General features: G+C 37.7%; 1 protein-coding gene across 1 annotated transcript; it reads right to left on the reverse strand.

Annotated features, from left to right (window-relative positions):
• Nucleotides 1-1,013: 1,013 nt before the first annotated feature.
• Nucleotides 1,014-14,221, reverse strand: LOC121857677. Its single transcript, XM_042353739.1, has 11 exons — nucleotides 14,181-14,221; nucleotides 11,512-11,561; nucleotides 11,025-11,124; nucleotides 10,318-10,562; nucleotides 9,285-9,486; nucleotides 8,635-8,748; nucleotides 7,463-7,569; nucleotides 6,550-6,618; nucleotides 5,446-5,535; nucleotides 4,600-4,766; nucleotides 1,014-3,765 (listed from the first exon to the last, which is right to left on the reverse strand). The coding sequence occupies exons 1-11, from the start codon at nucleotides 14,219-14,221 to the stop codon at nucleotides 3,649-3,651; spliced, it is 1,302 nt and encodes a 433-aa protein (XP_042209673.1). The 3' UTR covers nucleotides 1,014-3,648.
• Nucleotides 14,222-15,112: the final 891 nt, after the last annotated feature.

A 15,112-nucleotide genomic window follows, 5' to 3' on the forward strand; every position in this document is an offset into this window, starting at 1 on the left:
TAGTGCCCTTTGAGATGTTTATACACCTCACTTAGGTCACCCCTTGCCTGTCTGTAGTATAAGTTAGGCAATTGCAGGCGCTCTAATTTCTCTGAATAACTGAGGTGCCGAAATGCAGTCATCAGTCTGGTAGCCCTCTTTTGGACATTTTCAATCAGGACATTTTCAATCAGGACATTTTCAATCAACTGACAGTTCCTAGCATATTGTGCATCATCATCAAAAAGTTGTATACACTCCAAGGTGCAAAAAATGATGATGGTGAACGAAGTAGACACATCAAACAAAACAATTATGTACATTGATGGGGAATTGGCAACCACATTTGACATACGTGACAGCAGCCCTCTCCTGCCTAGACACATACTGTACCTATGTCAAGTGTAGCTGTATGTACTAACAACTTACCTTTTCCTGTCTTTTGGGAAGAAAGTAAAGCTTAGCTCTCCATTATTTCCTTTGTTTTTCCCACAAACAATACAACGGTGGGCGGCGTTTGGAATCATGTTTATATCTACCGCCACTCATTCCTAGCCAACGCAACGCTGATAGCAAAATATGTAAATAGACAGCCGACACATCAGCAATTCAGTGTCATCTCTAGGACAAGCATCTAACTAATAGGGGTTGAATTACTGAGGCTGATGAACTGCCAGACAAAAGAAGAAGTTTTGTGTGTGTGTGTGTGTGTAATTGGCAGCGGGGTGATATCACATGTCACTTAGCATATCACCTGGGACGAAGACTGAGCCTAGTGAGGAGGGATATGCGCAGTACTACTATGACAAGAACGAGTATAAGATTCGAGATTGAACTATTGCATGAAGAAACCCGAGTTTCTCTTCTGGGTATATTTATGTACGCCACACCGCCGTGTCGCTCCTTCCTGCAATGGGTTGGATGTGAAGTTACTAAAGTATATTAATACAAATGTATTCTTAAAAGTAAGAGTTGTCGTGTATCATCATGCCCATAATATTTAAAGTCTGTTCGTGGTTTAAAGGACAAAGATCTGTAAGTTTAAAATTATAATTTGTATACATTTTAACATGACTGTAGACTGATTTCACCATTTAAACATGTTTCTTTTCAGACAAGTTTTATTGTAAATAAAAAAAGCACAATTGGTTTAAATGTCGTTTAAATTTCACAGAAAGGTAATCCTCAACATGCTGGTTAAGAATGTAGGTTCTAATATTTAAAATTCAAGTAATTAGCATTAATTAATGACAATATAATTACAACTAATTTCGTCAGTGAGGATTGGTAGGCATTGGCCTGACTAATACAGCCAAAAATATGATGTAGCTGATAGAAAGTTAATTGTGAAAAGTGAAACACTTAGAATGATTAAAAGGTAACTTTATATATATATATATATATATATATATATATATATATATATATATATATATATATATATATATATATATATATATATATATATATATATATTTGCACTTTTGTGAAGCCAATCACAGAAATCAGTTCCATTGTTTATACTGACCTCATGTACTGAGCCTGTTTAGAATAGAACACACTTTAAAACTTCACATCCAAACAATATCACAAATTATCATACATTATTATATTGTATACAGCTCATACATTCACAAGTATTTAGAACATAAGTTTCCTGCAAAAAAGAGGTGGATACTTATAAGTTATAACTATCCAGAATATGCATAGATCAGAATACATACAGTACTTTACTGTTCTTAATCTTTCATAGCTAAAGACACACATCATTAAATAATGGTAATTATTAAGTTAATTATAAATGTATACTAATTCACTTGTGTAGGTTACTTATTAAGGTTAAATTAGATTAGGATAATGTTATGGATAGGTAGGTATGGATTAGGTAGGTTAAATTTGGTCAGCTATGTGCAGAACTCAGTGTTTCTTGTTGTTTTTTATAGCAAAAAACTTTATACTGTACTCTGCTTTACATCTCATATGTAACAATAAAACATTACCCAAGTCTGGTGTATAATAGCTCTCACCTCATCTGGTGTGCGGTAATCCATCCTCTCTCAGCTCTTCCTTATATATATACGTCTTTGTTGAGAGAATATTGTAAAAACTGTGAATTTTCTTTTTAAAATGAAAAAAACAGTGTAGGTCGAGTTCAGGCAGACATTATTAAATCTGTACACTGAAGCATTTTGTTAAACTAATACTTTATATATTTGAAATGGGTTAATTTGAACTGAAGGGGGATTTATGATAGGAAAAGTCCGTACAATTTTCTTCATACATACATACAGTATATATTCACAGGAACATAAATACACATACAGTACACATTTTGCTTGGGAATTCTGTACATCTCAGTATATTTAGTATTAAGAGGGTACAGTACTGTATTGTGTTCTGTCTAATAAACTGTAACTTCCTTCTGCAATGCTGTTACAGCTTTTAAGATTCATGTTTTTTTACTGCTTTAACGGGGAAAGGATGTCAGTGGCTTGTTTAATACCCCCCATTGTTTCTCATAAGTTTGTCTTTAATTATGTCAGTACAATATTGAACAGCAATAAAAAGTTGCATTACACCCACCTAGAGTATGTTCCAAAACCCATGATGAATGATATGGGTCAAGCTCCCCTTCAGTAACAGTAAAGCTTTGAGGTTCGAATCTGATACACCAAAATTAGTCTCCTTGTTTACCAATAGATGGTGTGCTGTACATGCTAGTGTACATTTGTACCGTTTCTCAATGTTGGGAGAGTCACTTGGCAATGCAAGCAGGTGTGACTATAGAATAATATGCTAATGAGCGATTATATATATTCCTCAAAGTGTGATTCTTAATAATCTGTAAATTATTTGTCATTCATCGTTTACTAGAGTTCACCGACGTGACATCACTAGAGGCTATCTATAGTCACTGGCCGGGGGTGCCTTACCAGCTCACAATATTATAAATGCTTATATACTCGTATATATTTATTACTGTACATTTTATAATCAATAATTAAGATTCATATTCATAAATGGTTTATTTACAGTAACACATGAATTTCCAATGTTAGATTCATTTGAAATTCCCATTTAATATATATGCCAAAAGAAACTTATGAAATGTTCATTTGAAAGTTTAAAATAATGAAGAATACTTTTGAAGTAAAGAGATGTCGTTTTCACAGTAGGGAACATGTGTGCCTCATGGCCTGCAAGACCCACCTGACATAATATACTGAAGTAATGCTTTATTAACACCCAGACACTTTTTCAGTACAAGTTACCACCAACATGTATATGTATATGTGTCAACATAATTTCATAATTATCAAACTGTTTTTGTAAACTTCTGTAAACCAATGAACTTTCACATTTCTCCTTTAAATATTATACCTGTACAGTACAGGTAAATTAATTATTATAAAAAATAATTAACTAGCCAAATTTCTCCATCGATTCATAAATGACACGAGATAACAGCATTAAAATTCTTGGACCAAATATTTCCATCGCCTTCTAGGAGCAATAAATGTTTTCACCAAAGTTAAATGGCAAACCAAGCTTCCTTGTTGACATCTTGTGGCAAGATCAAACATTTTAATAAGTTTATCGAAGCTAAATCAATATCTTCTGTAGCCTCCTGATGCCAAGCAGACGTCCTCATCTACCTTCCATGGCCTTTTAGAATTCGTCATCGTCAGGTAGCCCAATTATCTGATTCTGCGTGAAATCAGCAGGAGGCAAGTCTTCATCTCCATCATCACCAACAGCTGTGAATGGATTCGGCTTGGACATCACCTGAAAAATGAGTACATATACTTAATCCCAAAGTACAATCCGGGTTTAATATTACTGAGTTAAGACTTACCCCAGTGTGCTCAGAAATTTAAATAAGTTTTAAATTTATTGTTGAAATCAATATTTATGTCTCACAAGGCATGGTCAATGCATTCCAGTGTTTTTCTTAAATAATAATCTTTGCAGTTGACACTCTCTTCCATGTGTAGTGGCGGCAGTGTGAAGAAGCTTCCTGGTTTATGATAATCATGAATTACACAAAATTCATTGTAAGTTTTATTTTTAAAACCTTATCACTTATATTGGTATTCTTCCTTTTAAGAAGAATCTATATACAGATACAGTATATATTATTATACTGAATTGATATTATATTTGTACAGTATATCCATTTTTACTATTACATTTAGGAATCTTTTCCACCAATCAGCTCCTTTGGTACAAGACTACTCTGGATTCATTCATAAGTTTACTCTAGTAATGAGACTCTGCCACATGTACACAAACATCACCCAGGGGGTAAAGGAACTCTTTGAGGTAACTGTATAATTGTAAGTACTGTACTGTGAGAAATGTCCTGAAATATCAGCTGAATTTACTTTTTTTTCTCAAGTGTAAAGAAAATCACACATATTATAGCACTGAAATTAATTATACGAATATGTACAGAAAATCAAACACACGGGAAAACTTTAGTACACACAAAAACATAAAACACACAAAAAAAAGTACTTAAAACAACACAGGTGAAAATATATTTATTAAAACATACATGTGATCGATCACACAGACACATTATTTACACACACAAGATCATACTCACACACACACTACCTGTAAGGGTGATCTAGTCCGCTGGTGGCTGGGTGGACTGAACACGGCGGGAGAGCTGTTGTTGGTAGTGACCTTCGTGAACCCCGATCCAGGTTGACCTCCCCCGACTCCTGAGGATGCCGTGCCTGTCACACTAACCTTGTGCACCGAGCAGAAGTGACCATGACCTATGATACCATAATTATAAACTCATTAGTAATACCATAAACATGTAATTTACAATGAAAAGTTGGGGAGAGTTATATGAGCATTGACAGTATACTGTATTATGTATTCTCTATACCTGCACTTGTTTCTGTACCTGTGTTCATGTTTCTGGATCAACAAAATGATACGATGACACGTTCCAAATCAATACGAACCAAATTGGTTAATGAGCTGACTATTATAAATGTCTATGTTTTGGTCCAAGGTGTGTTTGCTATGTACAGGACATGTAAACTAACAAATCAGCAGCATATTGGCAGTGACAATTTTTTTAATGTGTGTCTCCTATTGTGTCTTCTTTAATATTCAAATTAAAATCATATTACATAAATCATGGTGATTTTCTACTCAAATTTTCCGAATATTTTATCATCCATCAGTACAGTATAAAATTTAGTCAACGACTTATGTTAATTTATCTCCTTTGTGAGAAGTTAACCAATAGCAGTACTGTAGTTTCAACATCAATTTTCCCATCTGCTGGTTGGAGTAGATAAAGAACGTCCATTAGATGCATTTTCATGTTTTCAGTTGGAGGAAAATAATATTGCTTGAACCTTGGAGATTTCTGGCACTAAATATCAAAACTAAACAAGCAATGAACTTAATATCAAAGGATTTTCTCCTGCCCGGACCAACCTTCTATAATGGTGATCCTGAGGTGAGCTGCCGTGATTTGCTCCGATGACAACACAGAACTCTGCAGCTTCCCTTCATCGTGAGGCAGCTCTGGAAACACATATTGTACCTTAGATAAAGCAAATTTGGTTCCAGCTTTACTCCATAACCCTTTATTCCTTTATACCATGATACAGTACTTGGCACTCAGGCTAAAACTGCGCACTTATGAGTAGAAACATTTAATAAAATCTGCACTACAGTATTGTATGCCTGTTCACCCTGTTCACCTTTTAATATGCTGTATTGTATATCCCAAAGCTCATTTTCATTCGGTGGCCATGACAAGAACTAAAATACAAACAGTTGTAATTATATAGAACAGTATTGCTTTGCCATATTCAGTTAAACTGTTCATTTTGATATTATTTTGTTATAATCTACACATAATCCTCGTATGTTAATGGAATAATGATAATAGATATCAGCTCAGGTTTATACTAAATAAGACATAAAAGAATCTGCATAAATAATGGATTTCCTCCATTCCATGTATTGTATACTTACTGTACAGTATATAAAAGTGGTCCTAATGCTGTCCCACAGAAGTACACCAACTTTCCGAGAATACATTGAATTTTTTGTCCTATTAATTATCATAGGACAGCTATAGACAGTACAGTATAGTACACACAAACTTGATGACATATGGCATAAGACGTCCATCAGGATAACTTGAGGACTTTTCAGGCAGATGAAGGACTGGCGTAGACAAAGTCTAGTCCCCTCCATTTACCTTACAATGAATTGGTAAATCCCTTAACATATCACCAAAAACAAGACAGAGCTGTTCATGCTGAGGAGATGACTTTGTTGAGGATTGCAGACAAGAAATTTTACAACACAGGAAGTATACACGAGGACCTGTGTTTACCCAAGAAGAAACATGCAAGTGTTTTATTCTTAATCTAAGGAACATTTTCCAGGGGCGTCAGTGAAATAGACACTAGTTTTTAAGAAGGTGGAATCATTATAGACTTACAGGTGGACAGATAAAATACAGCGGATGGAGTATCATAGCAACTGTCCTTTCATTTGGACTAAAAAATAAATCAACTAAAATACCTCTTTCCGTAACCTCTTCAAAATCAGTGGGCTGCGTCTTGATGCTCCTGGCCACCGACACTCTCCGTACTGAGGGAAAGTAAATACCTGTACTGTATAAGAAACTATGTTATCACAGCCGGGGATGGAAGACATGTTTGCAATTACAACATTATGCAAGACAAGTACAAACTTTCTCCATATAAACATTTGAAATTTATGAAACCAAATGTAAATAATAAAATTTCTATAAGAAGTGCAGAGTATCTTTAAACAATCAAAATAACATTTCAGTACTGCACTGTACTTGTGTCACGTCTGTGAACCAGATGACTAAAGTCTTGTGTACATAGCTGGTGATTCAAATGGTAAAGTGGATGTACAGTATTAAAGTGCGTGCAAGGGTGAGAAAAAAAACATAAATAGAAAGTGGCTGAAATATGCTCTTGCTGCTGTAATGGACGTGATTTATTAAAAAAAGGGAGCCATCAGCATAAGAAACAAAAATACAGAACAAAATAATTTGCCAGTAGCCAAGTGTCGCTTTTGACCATCAGCTGTTGTCAATTGTTTTATAACTGTGTAGCAACTGAGTTTCCATACATGAACACTAAATTGATTCCCAAACCTGAAGAAGAAAATAAGAGAAGAATATTAATTTCCCTATAGTGAACGGCCTATGCAGCCCATGAAAAAACTTCTGTACCTAGGGGGTCGATGAATTTCAGAATGAACACTACGACTCTTATTGTCTCGGTAGGGTTGTCAAAATCCTTCGTCCATTGTGTCATATTGTCTAACACAATTTTATAAGGATAGTTTTTTCATCGACTGTACAGTAGTCGAACAAATACTGTACATTCTCTTAGTGAACGTACAGTGATGTTGGATATGATATACAGCGATTATGGTCACAGGGAGAGTAAGAGTTTACCATTGTAAGCGAGGATGGTGAGAGCGTCAACCGAGGTGATGCCCGGCAGCGTCACTACCACCATCTGAGGGTAAAGGCCGCTCGTCGCCCAGAACGTGTCCGGCCTCCTGTAGGATCATCTCACAGTAAGACCGGGGAATAAGATCGAGGAAGTAGGCGAGGGATGGACAGGTTAGGTGACAGTTGAGGCACAAAGTACACAGACTGAGTTTGGGCAAGAAAGATGGACGAGATAAATAGGCAAGACTGGGCGAGATGAAGTTAGAAATATTACAGTGTAAAGCAGGAAGGCGGTAAGCGAATATGAAGGGTCAGAGTAAGTGATTAGCAAATACCTTCTTATGCTGTATATAGCTAATACTACCCATCAAGAGCCTAGTGAGTGTAAAGTAAAAATTATATTATACATGGACAAAAAGATGACATAACTAAGTCTCCCTCTTGAGTGTATCGGCTAATTAAACACATCTTAACCCTAACCAACAAGACACTAGAGGAATTAAACACACTTTTCTAGTGTTTGGAGTAAGCATTCAAGCAAAAAATACTTTCATCTCCACAGCTAATAAATACGAAAATAATTAACATATACTGTACTGTACCATATTAAAGCCAATACAGTTAACGTATCAAACAGTTCTAAATTGTAATTGAAGCTAAAAACGTGAGAAGAAGGGTCTTGATTTTTAGGACTCATTTGTGATAGTTGTACATAATGTGGAAAAGACCCACTAGTCTCTATTAGTTTAGGTGTTGTGTATTGTTTGTCATATTTGTAGTCACGAATATATCATCCATTTTGTTGGTCTACTGTTCTTGCATTAGACACTGCAACCCCACACCAGGCTCCTAGTGGACATAAGATTTTTTATGTCATACTTCGTGTCTCCTTGGTTGAATCAACTTACTGTACTGTGTGCGATTGTTTGCATACTTGCACTGTCAATGTACTTGTTGAGCTAACGTGAATTTGTATAATGATTTAACTGAATACTCTATCTACCTATCCAACTTTGACTTTACTACAACATTCCAGTTACCAGTGACACTTTCGAAGATGGACTAACCCAATTACTGTAATTTCTTATGAGCTACCAGGAGTTACTAATGATTATTATTCTGGTGATTCTACCTGACAATATAATAACGAGGTATACGGAGGTGGCACTGACCCGTCGAGCATGGCGGAGGGTGGGAAGGTAGGGTCTTGGCTGCTGGCATAGATAACTTTGGCGTCCACCATGTTTATTTCGTCTATACTGTGCCCCGAGGAGCACCCACAGTACCTGGTGGAACACTACACTCGAGTTACTGGTATACAATATAATCCTCATGATCTCTGGTGTAGGCAGGGATGTAGAGTTATCCTTCTTAGCACCATAAAACTGAATCTGGACTCCTCATATATTATTCACAAAACAGATAGGATTGAATTCCACTGTGTGTGTGATATTTGACTTTAGGTTATAATTCGTATGGCTGTTGGTTCCAGAGTCTGTTCAAATGATTACTAAGTGTTGGTCTTAATCAAACTCATCACAATCATTTTTTTCCTTCTTGTGTGTTTTTTGTAGCTACAGTATTAATGGTGTCCAGGGATTATCTGGGCCTGGCTAAACATAAAAATACCTAGATTAGATTAAGGAAGATTGCAATATCATTTCTTTAGATCGATTGAACATGGCTCTGTATGTGGAATAGTCATGGAACCTATAGACTACGTACATATACTCAAAGGATCACAGAGACTGACAAAATCTTGAATCCTGGTTGTGAAACACTCGTTCCCAGCATCAACAGCAACACATGAGCCAACATGTACCTGGAGTGTCTGGCACGGTAGGAGGTGGCAGTGTGGGTACGGGAGGACGACCTAATGAGCCTTTTGAAGCACGAAACGCTGTGCCTGAGTCGCTCCTCTAGCCGTGGTGAGATGGGCAGTGGTGTTCCCCGGCTTGGTGACTCTGGGGACTCCGGTAGACCTGAGCTGTTGTCCCCGCCACTGCTGCTGCTGAGGGAAGTAGCTGTGGACAGTGCCAACAGTGTCATTCTATGAATCACTTATGCCATCACGAGACGGGTTTTCCCGTCAGTATAAAACAGAGCTTCTTGTATCTCAGGAAAAATCACACATATCCTTTTTATTTTGTGTAAAGTTTCCTAATGTAATAAGAATATTTAATGAAATATCTTGTCTACTAACACTACTGAACATTGAAATATCTCACAGGGCCACTACCCATCTCAGCTGGAAGTGTTTGCATCTAGTCTCAGAACAAGTTAGGTAGACTTTATTTGTATGGAAGAAGCATCACAAAATATCATAGTTATACATTCGATATTATGAGGAAAAGTCACTAAACAATTAATAGAGTTCTCATCTCCAAATCCTCTACATGATACAGGAAGGTAAATGATAGGACCTTCTAAAGATGCTAATTTGACATGACAACTTGTGTTCCTGTACTGGAGAATTACCATAATGAAGTAAGACTTGTTAGTTATCCAGTGGTTACTCATTGGCTCTGATGTTTGGACTTTTGCTCCAATTTTCACGAACAGTTTTGGAATAAAGACATTTTTAAAAGAGTTTACTTTGCTTTTGATATATTTAATCTACAAAATAACAATGGAACATAATAATCCTCCAATAAATACATACAAGAAATCCTGAAAAACTACTGATGTAAATTATGATATGGTGATGAAATAAAAATTCATAAAAATAACATGTAAGATATTAGTATATTAGATTTATGTAAAATATAGGTAAGATATAAGTAAATTAAAAGATGTAAGTAAGAGAAAAGTGTGAAGAAGATAACGCGAGAGGTGATTAACAGTGGCTACAGCACCTGAAAGTGTGGTAACAATAGAATCCTCTCTCTGGAGGTGTCTGTTCTCTTCTTCTCTCTCTTCCTCCTCTTCTTCTTCCTCTGGTGGAGTCCCGAGGTAAGTAAGGCGGCTAACGGGGCGGGAGGATGAGCCTAGACGACTGGTGGGGCGGGAGGATGAGCCGAGACAATTGGTGGAGCGGGAGGATGAGCCTAGACGACTGGTGGAGCGGGAGGCCGAGCTCCCGTGGAATTGGAAGCTGGTCCTGCATGAGGGTGAAGGAAGGAGTTAATTCATGCACACCCGAGACCCTACCAAACATCAAAGCTCCCCTGGACTCTGGATGAACCAACCACCTGAACGGCTAGTAAACCTATATATAAATAAAGTGGTGGCAGCTGAAACATAAGTCACACACACCTCAAGGTTCACCCAACTAAGAAACTCAAATTTCAATAACTTATGGCTGGTTATGGAAAATGTAGGTTATGGTTGACTGATCGATGAACTCTTTCAATACTTGTACTGATAATCCTAAATTAATGTACTGCTATTAATATAAAACAGAATAGCAGAAGATGACAGACGTAGATAAACCAAAGACGAATAATCTCACAAAAATTAACACTCGCATAGACATATAAATGAGAGACATACAAACAGATACCGAGTAACTTGAGAGAGTGAGAGAGAGAGAGAGAGAGAGAGAGAGAGAGAGAGAGAGTACCTAGGGGTGACAATAGGCGTGCCTGGCCGGGGTGTGTGCGGCACGTGGGTCACAGGTCCTGCTGACGGTGGATCCAGGGGGCGGGCTGCTGTGGTCACCCCTGGGAAGGCGGGGTCAACAACATGTAGCACGCGAGGTCAACCCACAGAAGGCGGGGTCAACAACATGTAGCACGCGAGGTCAACCCACAGAACGCGGGGTCAACAACATGTAGCACGCGAGATCAACCCACAGAAGGCGGGGTCAACAACATGTAACAGATAGGGGGTCAACACCTCGGTTATTCCTGCCGTAGCTGTGGAGAGTCATCTGTATGTATCTACCCCTTGAATATGTACACAATAACTTATATGTATCCACTTTATAAACATTGGTCACGTACACACACTGAATAACTACGTAACCTCACGCTAGTAAGACAAACAAACAAAAGTTAATATTTCTTCATAAAGTGACATAAGTAATTTCCCAATAACTATTATCTTGCCTGTAATTTTGGTTCCGTCCAGGTGTGGGTTAAGTGAAACAGGTAACTGGCTGTCTTACAAGGCAAACCGTATCAGTTGTGAAGATCAGCTTGTTTTGTTATTATAAGCCACCAAGTGTGTCCCTACTATCACCAGATTCGTTACTGTGGTCCAAGCCCATTCGGAAGTCCATGTAACGCGTTCAGCTGAGGTCATAGGTCATCAACAATGCTGTAAATAAAATCACAATAAATTACTACCTGGCAAAATGGAAGCAGCAAAATAAGGTAGGAATGTGTCCTCCATTTACACTACAAGTCGATTGTTCCAGTTTTCTACAGCAACTCGATCCTAAATATCGCTCAACTTTTTTTTTAATTACTTTCACTAATTAATGTCAACACAAACAAACAAAAACAATTTCTACGTACAGTATTAATTTATTTGTCAAATTGGTGTGGTAGAGCGGCAACATGCATATCTCTAACCAATTTATCAATGGTTCGAACCTCGGGCCAGAGACACATAAGAAGGGTGTTGTTTGTACGGTGTGATCCTGGCAAAGATCACAGGTTGTATTGAGGTCGTCGGCGGCGGCACAGAGGCACCCCCACCCCCTCCCGGCAGCTAACAAGTGAAGTAATACGTGGTTGTTAACTCCTCTTTATGCATTAGTAACGAATTACCCTTTATAAGTGGAAAATGGTCGTGTAACGTAATGTCTCTAAATCTTTTAAAATTAGGTGGAGAAATGTCAATAAGCAATTACTGTATATTGAGAAAAAACTACAAAAGTATCATTTAGATAACTTTTGATCATCATGATTATCAATCAAAAATATAAGAAAAGAGAGTCAGGTAAAAGATTTAGACCCAATAACTATAAATCAAATCCCGAAACTGAATATTTAGATGTAATTTTCTCTTAAGTAGATTCTTAGTGATAGAACCCCTCCCCCCCCCTCTATCACTTCACATATCTACAGTAGGTTGATACATGAACACGTCTCTCTACCTGCAAGTTCCAAATTCCTGGATTAAGGATCGCGTGTGTTTCACAATGAGCTCTACGGAAATTACCTACACCGTAAAAACTTCAAATTTAAAGTTTATTGTAAGGAAGCAATATAACTAAATTATGCAGAAACTGTAACTTGTAACCGCAGCGGTGCCAACCCGAGGAGGAACGGCTGTGTGAAGGTAGTGTTCAGATCAATATGTGTAGGAGGTGGTGAAGGCCGCACACACCACCATTACCACAAGTGCAAGCTGGGACTCAAACACAAACTCTCCACTTAACCAAGGCTCTACTCGCCTTCACGATACAACACCTGACATAACCATTTCCCACTATTAATTAAACGATACATAAACATCCAGTTACATATTAAGAAATTCGCTTATACTGTAATGGGATAATCTCAGCACAGTTACATATAATTAACTTAATAAATAGTCTTTTCTTTGACATATGAGCTATACAGTCCAGCAAGTGTGGCCGAGCAGGTGGTGACTGTCAAGTTGGTGGGTGGATCGATCACACCGTTGCTATAGTGTTTACCTGCCTCCAGGTTTATATCCACACACACACACCGAGGCCGTCACTCCCATTACCCCACGCTACGACTTTCGCTCTTACCTCGCTGATATTACCACCTCACGTTATCGGACAATCCCTAGAAATAATCAAGTGTGAGGTAAGAGAGTGCTAGTAGTAGAGCTATTGTGCCCGGGGCCTGCTAACTACTCACGCCAATGTTTCAAACTTGTGGAATATGTTGGCAGTAATGGAAGTCACTTTCTCATGCTCAACATAACCTACACACACACACACACACACATCCTTGATAAATAAGTTTTCTTGCTATTGTTTCATTACAAATACTATTATTAATTCATATAAATATTACGAAGAATGGCATAAATTTAAAGCCTTCATGCACTCAGCTTTATTTTGTTATATAGCGATAAATAGGTTAATTTTCTATGGTATGAGACAATATCGGGGTTTTCCCAAGATAGTGGAGACAGAAGAACATACACTTGGATGGGAGTGACCTGGGGAAGGAGTGGCGAGCCGTAGGCATCACTCAGTCCAAGCGCGTGGCAGCGGCTTTTGTTTATCTCAACTCGCTCACACCACATTACCTAAGTTCGATAAGTACAAAATAACAGAATCGGAAACTTACACATTTATTCGCAAAGAAAAGACCTTGACATATTCCAATCGATGATGATTCATTCTTACACGCTAGAAATAAATAATAAATAAATTGACTATGCCAGTAATGATTGACACCAGCCAGAAATAGCAACTGTGTAAGTATGCAAGCCTAAAAAAAACAAGAACTACTGTTTTCTTACGGTCAGTAGATGAGATTGTGTGTGTCCATCCAATGCTAAGGTAGATGTATAAATGTCCTACCACTACAACTAATACCTACACTTGCAACCCTACACACCTGTCTCACATCCCATACCTGGTCTTTTCTTTACTGCCTACAACTATTGCTCTACACATCTGTCTAACATCTCACACCTGCTCTTTCCTATACTACCCATAACTACTGTCTTACACACCTGTCTCACATCCCACACCTGTGTTTTTCCTTTACTAACCACAACTATTGATCTACACACCTGATTTTTCTTCTATTACTGCCCTACACACCTGTCTAATATCCCACACCTGTTCTTTTCTTTACTACCTACAACTGCTGCCCCGTTCATCGATATCACACACAAAGCCTCACACTACTGAACAAAGGAGGGCAAGAAGGGCCCCGAGCAGGTAACAGACAACTAGCGATCGATCACCACCACGATGAGGAAGAGCGTGACACGACAACGAAAAAATAACACTAAAAATAACAATAAAAAAACAAGAGATTAGAGACAGGAAATTAACGAAATGCAACGAGAGAACTTTTAACCAGAGTCGATTTGACTCTTCTGAAGTAACCTTGACCTCTCTGTGGTTCGTTCGTTGCCCAATACTTCAAGTCTGCAGTGGGTGAGTGTGTACCATTTCTTTGATAATGAGTTACCAGTGTACGTGTTACCTTGATGGCAGTACGAACCTAAACGTGTATATGTGAGAGTTATAATAGATAATTTATCGACTCTTCATACAGCTGGCAACAGTGCATAACGTCATCGTACATCCGGCACTACATAAAACAAAGTTAAAAGGCCTGAAAAATATTGAAATAAAACTTTAATTATGTAATTTTCTTTCCTCGTTCACAAAACTCGTGGATGGTGGGTGTAATTTTGGCCATAACATCACGGACGCCCCGCCACCACGCGATGATGATGGCGTTAATGAAAAGAGAAATAATTATGATGAAAATAAGAGAAGCGACATTTATAATGATGAAAATAACAGGTTTTTCTTGTTAATATCTCCGCCTCCATCACCGGTCATCCCCGAAGCGGGTGGTAGACGTAATGTTAGCCCACGTTATTATTGTCAATCAAAAAGATTTATATTACTTTGTATCATATATGGGAAGTAGATCCACCCAAGAATAACACCCATGAAACATGACCTTCTCTACAGTATATCAATGTTAATATACATGGACTGTTGGACATCTATATACAGTACAGTACAATATG

The sequence above is a fragment of the Homarus americanus genome, unplaced genomic scaffold (assembly GCF_018991925.1).
Source record: "Homarus americanus isolate GMGI-L3 unplaced genomic scaffold, GMGI_Hamer_2.0 scaffold16712, whole genome shotgun sequence".
Lineage (NCBI taxonomy): Eukaryota > Metazoa > Arthropoda > Malacostraca > Decapoda > Nephropidae > Homarus > Homarus americanus.